Source organism: Podarcis erhardii (assembly GCF_964252035.2).
Source record: "Podarcis erhardii genome assembly, chromosome: 11".
Taxonomy (NCBI): Eukaryota; Metazoa; Chordata; class Lepidosauria; order Squamata; family Lacertidae; genus Podarcis; species Podarcis erhardii.
In genome coordinates, this window is record NC_138501.1 from 14370126 (window position 1) to 14377518 (window position 7393).

The 7393-nt window shown below is 43.5% G+C and overlaps 1 protein-coding gene across 1 annotated transcript; it reads right to left on the reverse strand.

Annotated features, from left to right (window-relative positions):
• Positions 1 to 5015: 5015 nt before the first annotated feature.
• On the reverse strand, positions 5016 to 5876 carry CTXN3 (cortexin 3; the record flags this gene model as incomplete). Its single annotated transcript, XM_081880628.1, has 1 exon — positions 5016 to 5876. One exon carries the CDS (start codon positions 5874 to 5876, stop codon positions 5583 to 5585), a length of 294 nt encoding a protein of 97 aa, XP_081736754.1. The 3' UTR covers positions 5016 to 5582.
• Positions 5877 to 7393: the final 1517 nt, after the last annotated feature.

Below are 7393 nucleotides of genomic sequence, written 5' to 3' on the forward strand. Positions count from 1 at the left end.
GGACATAACCACCCGGAGTCCTTTACCTTTTACCTTTTAATTGTTGGTGGACAATTTCAGAGACTCTGCTCTCCCTCCTTATGGTTATTTACTTTTAAACCAGATTTGGAGCAGAAAGACCTCTTCTCCTTTGTAAAGTAGGAGACCTCTGCTGTGGTGGTTTGCCTGTGTGTGGAGTATGCTACTTCAGAATGGAAATTGGCACTCATGATATTGAATAATCAACTGCAAGAGTGGGTTGCCCAGTGGGATGGAGCCCCAGCAAGAGTCTCCCAGTGGCAGCGTCCCTTATTGGGAAGGGAATGGGTGCAGTAATGGCAAGATCAGGGCTATGTGAGCCCACCCACTTGTCAAAATGATCCAAGGAGCGTTGGCCACTTCTCTGGACTGATCTAGTTCTTCATCCTTGCTCGAGTAAGTCCATAGAGCTCAATGGGACTAACATGTAAGAAGACATGAATAGGATTGCACTGTAAGTTTATTTTCATATAACATTTCTGGTCAGGTCTAATAGATGCACGAGGGATTCTGCTAGTGCAACCGGAAGCAAGTGTGAGATTGCTTTTGCTAAAATTCCCTAGTGTCGAGAAGGACTGAGTCACAGAACCCATGGACATATTGTACAATTGAGTCAATATCACAACTCTCTAATCTGACATGTTCCCTACGCAACATATTTTCTGAGAGAGAGATCACACACTGGGGACTCAGCTACATTAGTCAGGAAGCAGTGTTTTGAATGTTTTGTAACCATGCAACACCAGATGGTGCCAGAGAGTAAAAAAATTCTACATGATTTTCCATAATGTTTTTTTCCCTTTTCTTTTAAAGATTTAATTTATGACTTATTTATAGTGTGTGTTTTTCCTGCGTGTAGATCCACCCAGAGAGATTTGTTCCGACAGACAGCACAAGAATTTCAGGTTGATTAAATTATAAACTGCATCCAATTTTGACAAATGATTTCCTAATCGACTGTGGTTCTGAAGGACATGTCCCACTAATGCACTTTAATAATTGGACAGATAGCTTTATCTCCAATGGTGAGAATCAAATGAGACCTTAAAAGTCTAAGCATGCTTACAAGTATGTGCCTAGTTCATACATACACGTTCGGGTGTGTCTGAATGGCTTGAATATATCAATTGTCCATCACAGATCATCCATGCTGGGTACAACTACTATGTGACTTTAGAGACACTCTGTGTTCCCATGGTGCCAGTTCATACATTCAGCTGCCAGCCAGTTATCCTATGGACAATATCTGAGCACAGGTGCATGGTGTGGGGAGCACATGGGGTCTGTGGCCCTGGGCACACAATTTTGAGGGAGCACGAACCAGGTGTATGGGCAATCTATCCAGAAGATAAATTGTTTATTGATGACTTAGTGATCTAACATGGTTGTTCCTCCTGCCTCTGTTCCTCGCCCTTCTTATCTCTTGCTAAGTTCTTTGATGGCATGAGAACAGCCTTTAATACCCTAACCAGTTGGAAGGAAGTGACAGTGGTGGGTACCTTCTTTGATGTTGGACATTGTTTTGAGAAAGTGAGGCATTGGGAGGGGTTGGCTAATGAATGATATGCACATAGCCAGTAATGAATGATCTGCATGTAGTCAGTTGGGCAAGCCACACAGGATAGCTATCAACTGGATGGCTTTGGGCAGAGTTTTTTTGAGAAGCCCATGCATGGACTGACGGCTATGGGGCCGTGCAAACTGAGGCTACCTGGTGGAGTCACTTCGCTGCTTCTTGAGGGCTTCCAAGTGGCAAGTGGAAGTGCTTGCTCGGTATGTATATATTGCTTGCTGCTTAGAATAGAATCTTTAATCTTCTCACTCACTTGTGTTTTGTATTACTTCTGAATTTCATTTTGAAAGAACCACCTTGCATTTGGCAAGACAGCAGGCGCCAGCTTCTGTGGTGATCCCACCCAGGTGTGTCCTGGCAGGCCCTGTCCCCAGCTCCTCATCCTTCCCTGCTTGCTGCCAGGGGACCAGCCTCACCACCACCTCCACATCCCCCGCGCTGAATGGCTGCCTGGCCAGGGCTCGCCTGCTCCTCACTTGGCATGTTCCTCAGATGGTCAGGCGGTAGGCAGGTGGTGCAGTGTGGCCTTGTTTGGGTCCAATGGGGGGAGTTGCTCCAGCGGTGGTTGGCAGCGAGGCCTGGGCTGTCACAGCAGACTCCATTCGCCCTCTGCCCCCGGTATGCACATGCATGTCCCAGGCACCAGCAAACCACGCTATGCCACTGTCTGAGCCTTGAGAAAATAAGTGCCTCTAGGAATGAAGGGGTGTAGAGCCTAAGAAAGTCTGGAATATCAATAGGTATGAGCAAGAAGCTATGGATGAAAGGAAGGATAAGTGGCCCTGTCAAAGACAAGGAAGACTGTCAAGTTCAATGAGGCCTCTACTTCTAAAGGGTGGAAATATAAAGAGACCTTGAATGATGGGGTGTGCATAAGGTGGAAGTCCACCATTGACCATTAGCTGGGTGACAAACGTACCTAATATTTTGGTATGTCAGAATGCAGGCACAGTACTGGAATTCTTGTGGGGAGTGAGCAGGGAAGAGGATGGTCTCAATGCATGGGGTTTGATATATTTGTCAAGCAAACTGCTAGCATGCTTGCAAATCTAAAGGTGAGCAATGAAACATCTGCTTTTATCATGTACAGCACGCTTTTAATCAATAGATCTGATTTCTTCCTAAGCTGGACAGATGTGCAGATATTTGCTGGAGCCTTGCTACAGTATAAAAATAAATTCATGTTGTTTTCTATCCAGGAAAAATGAGTCTGTCTTGCATCTAAATTTGTTGCTTTCTGGAATTTAAATCACCACTTACATGAAGCATGCCAATAAATCCATTAAATGTTTAGCCTTTGTCACTGAAGAAACCATGGAAATTACATTATTAGAATTTATATGATAAATGAAATTATAATATCCATAGATTTTCTTTCTGAATCCTGACAAAGGGGGAGGAAGGAAGGAAGATGTATTGCCATAGTGATTTGCCTGCTATTCTAGGAAGTTGAGGGGCATGCATTATTCAGACTTGCAGGACCTGGGGGTGGAATATAATCACTGGTGACCAGAGACTGGAGGAAGTTGAGGAGAATGAAAGATGGAGCATCAGTTCAGGAAGGTCATCATGAGCAAGGAGAGTTACGACTGGGGCAAGAATAAAATCCATTGGCAGCCAGTTGTGCGTGTTCCTCAATCTCCTAATCCCCTCGTGAATTTTGGGAGCTGAGTTTTAAATAATGGGGACTTAGATCTGTTGGTGCTATTCTGCGTAAGTCCAGTGAGAAAGATAGCAACTATTACTATTGTTAATTCAAGATGACAGCATTGTGTTTGTGCAGTTGCCTAGGGCTTACAATTCTCCCTTTTAGTCCAGAGTAAATCCCACTGAGCTCAGTGGTACTTGCTTCTAAGTAAACATGTCTAAGATTGTTCTGTATGATGCATTTGCACCTTAAGTTTCAGGCCAGGTAAACAGGATCCCATTGACCTCCCTGGAAGCCCAGAAAATGAAGACTGAATGGTAAGAACGCTCCACTCTGATTCACAACTGCTGTGGTATATCAGCTGTATTAAGATGAGCTGTGCAAGTGTTCCCCTTTAGCACATAGTTAACCTACAGCAGTGGCATAGCATGGGGGGCCATGGCTCCGGGCACAAATTTCTGAGGGGGTGCAACCAGGGACGCCCACAACAGGCTCCCTCATTGAGGCAGCAGCTGTGAGGAGGCAAACCGCACCCAGGCTGGTCGTTGGAAGGGGCTGGGGTGGAAGTAGTGTCGTCTTCTCCTGGTGGCCAGTGTCTACCACTGGGCCGGCTAAGAGGGAGGGAGGGAGCCACCACTGCCCACCAAGGAAGGAGGAAGAGGAAGAGGAAGACAGGAAAGCACTGCATGAGCGCCTTGCTGAAAGGACAGTAGGGCAAGTTTACAGCGGTGCTCCTGGCTTCATGTTTCTCTGTCTTTTCTCTGATCCCAGGTTGGGCCTAACTTGTAAGGAAAGACTCCCTTGATTAGATGCTGGTTGGCAAAGAGACTGACTGCTGCCCAGTCCACCAGGGCAGCGCAACACTTGCCTGCCCCGGGCAACAGCAACCCACGCTATGCCCCTGATCTACAGTGTGAATGGAAACTGATTGCACCGACCTGAATGTATGAGCTGTAGTTATGCCTTCCTAAAAGCATTTCATACAAACCTCATCTGCTGTGAATTGTCTATTTCTTGCTAAAGCTGGATGCATCCATGAAACCAACTTCTGATTCGGATGAGCTCTTAATAGGGTGCAATCCAGTATGCGAAACTGAAAGAACCAAATGGACACATCCTTCTGAGCACAAATGAGCACAAATAATCACGAATCTGCAATAAAAAAGAAATTTGGAGTAGCCCTTATTTCAAAATAGGGTAAGCCAACTCTTTTGCATTGAGGGGGCCTTTCTGCTCATTCTGTTGAGTCTGGCTCTGGACTCCTGCCCTAAAACTCTGTCCAGACAGCACTACAGTGGTACCTCAGGTTAAGTACTTAATTCATTCCGGAGGTCCGTTCTTAATCTGAATATGTTCTTAACCTGAAGCACCACTTTAGCTAATGGGGCCTCCTCCTGCTGCTGCTGCGCCACCAGAGCACGATTTCTGTTCTCATCCTGAAGCAAAGTTCTTAACCCGAGGTATTATTTCTGGGTTAGCGGAGTCTGTAACTTGAAGCGTATGTAACCTGAAGCATCTGTAACCCGAGGTACCACTGTACTGGGAGCAGATGTGCATTTAAAACAAAAAACAAAAAAATTAGTGAGTTTAACTAAAATTGCTACAGCTGACCCAACATGAAACAAACCTAAAAGAACCTAGCATAATTTGAAACGAAGCAGATTATATACCTTCAAACTTGGAAAGGCACTCCTGATTTATATCTATGATTTCAGTCATGGTTTCCTAATCAAGGTTGTACTGTGAGTGAGCCGTATTTTCCACTGAAATCAGCCCTTGAAGCTATCAATCTTTAATTAAGGTTGCTGAGAAACCTTTACCTTTCTGGTAAGAGGGACAAGTGGAGTGGAAATACATTTTTTTGCCTGTGCTCGAAAAACATTACCTAATGTCCACACACAAGCCACAAAAATCACATGCTTGCTTTTAAATATGGATATGCTCATTAAAGGTTTGGAGGTAGGTGAGGGGGGAGAGAGGGAAGAGATATCTCCTTTTAGAAATAAGGCAGCTGCAAATCAAAGTGCTGTCTGAGCTAAAAGATATTGTGTGCGTTGTATACCCAAAGCTGAATTTTGCATACGAAAAAATTCCATCTTTTCTTCTTGGAGGAAATTGCTGGTTTCCCATCAGCAGCTGTGGGGAAATTTTGACTCTCCAGATGTTGATGAACTACAGCTCCACCAAGCATAACCATTGACCAAGTTGTTCACCAACATCTGGAGGGCCAAAGATTCCCCACACCTGCCTTACAGCTGTTGAAAAACAACAACGCCCTAATATTTTCGCCCGTGCGAGAAACGGGTTCCACATGACAGAGACTTATTTTTGCATCCTTGGTTTTTAAGCCAGGGCATAATCAAATTGTCCTTTCTCTAGTCCATTGAGTCCATCTGCCCAGGTAGAGGTTGGCATGCTCCTATAAGGGTCTAGGAGAATCCGGAAGCACCGGACAATGAGGATTGCAAGGAAAATGAATAATAAAACGACAAAGACAAAGGTTGTTTTCTGTTCCAGGGTGATGCCGGTTTCTGCGGGAATGTTCCCAGAAGAGAAGAAAGCAGAGGTGAAGGGCTCGCCATCCATTCTCCAGGAAAGAGGAACAAAGGAATCCCACAATCTTCTTCTTTTCATCATCAGGGCATGGTAGGAATCATTTGCAGGTCCTTCATTACCTGAAACTGATGAGATGAGAAACGAAAGTATAAGTGAGTCTGTCTTGAGTAGGATGTCAAGGCTCTGAAGATGCAAAGAGAGAAACATTTCTTTGTGACCCTAGACCAGGCAGAAATGGAAGAAAGAAGAATTACCGACGACTGAAGAATAGAGAATGAAGTTAATGGACTATGCAGAACTAGATAAACTAACAGGAAGGATTCGAAACCGGCGGAACCAGAAATTCACGGAAGACTGGAGTAAATTTACGGACTACTTGAAAAGTATTTGTGAGGATCAGATGACATTTGTAGGTTTGCAAGAAGTTTTGTGAGGAGTATTATTGTAAGTGTTGCAAAATGGAGAAGGGGAAGGATGATTTGTTAAGAGATGTAAAGGCAATATAAAGTTAAGAATTGCATAAGAAGTGGTTAAAATGGTGGATCATCAGAGGTGCTGATGGAAGTCTTTAAAAGATTGTATAAGTGATAAGTTTTGTGGTTCATTTTATAATTTATATGTTTAGATAGATAGATAGATAGATAGATAGATAGATAGATAGATATGCTCTCATCCCAAGTCCTAGCAGATAGGTGTGACAGGTGACATTCCAGTCAGTTTATTTATTACTTTTTAAATTAAATTTGTATACCGTCCTATACCTGGAGGTCTCAGGGCATTTACAACATAAAATCACAATTTAAAAGCACCAAATACATAATAAAAGGAACTCAATAAACCCCCTATTGTTCTAGACAAGAGCAGCCAATCTGCCCATTTGTGTCCAACATAGCAATAACAATACAATTTATTCATGCTGCATCTCTTTAATATTACAGGGTGCATAAGGTAGGGTTGCTATATTTCAGAAAGTGAAAATCCGGACATGGACATTGGGAACGGCTGCCATGTGCCCAGGTTTTCCCAGACATTTTAAACCATTCTTGAAAATTCAGCCCAGACACCATTGTTGACAGACGAATCCTGGCTACGTCTGGGAAACTCTGAACATACGGCAGCCCCGGCATAAGGAAAGATAGCAAAAGTTAATTCCACTGAAGTAACAAATGAGGTTTTGCAAAGGGCAAATTGGAAGCTAACTAAATTGGATACAGAATTTATAGAAATACAAAATTGCTTAGGACTAATCCCGAACAATGTTTAGAGGTGACTTCCAAATGCATAAAAGGGATTGTGTTTGAACTTTGAGTCTGAAAGCAATTCCTTATTTGAGTTATTTGCTCAGAGTTCTTCTCACTCTGTAGTTCCTTGTCCAAAAATATATTTCTAAGAACCAAGGGAAGGGCTTGTATTATGGTGGTGCAATAAATCTGCCCCCCCCCCCATTGTGAGAGCAGGGATCACTCAGATTCAGTCAAGTATATTTTGTTGTTTGGTTGGCCTTTTTTTGAAGATTTGGTGGAATTAACAGTGTTAGTAATGCAAAATGAAGAATGCCATAACTCCTGTTCTGAGTGTTTTGATAAACACCGCTGGCC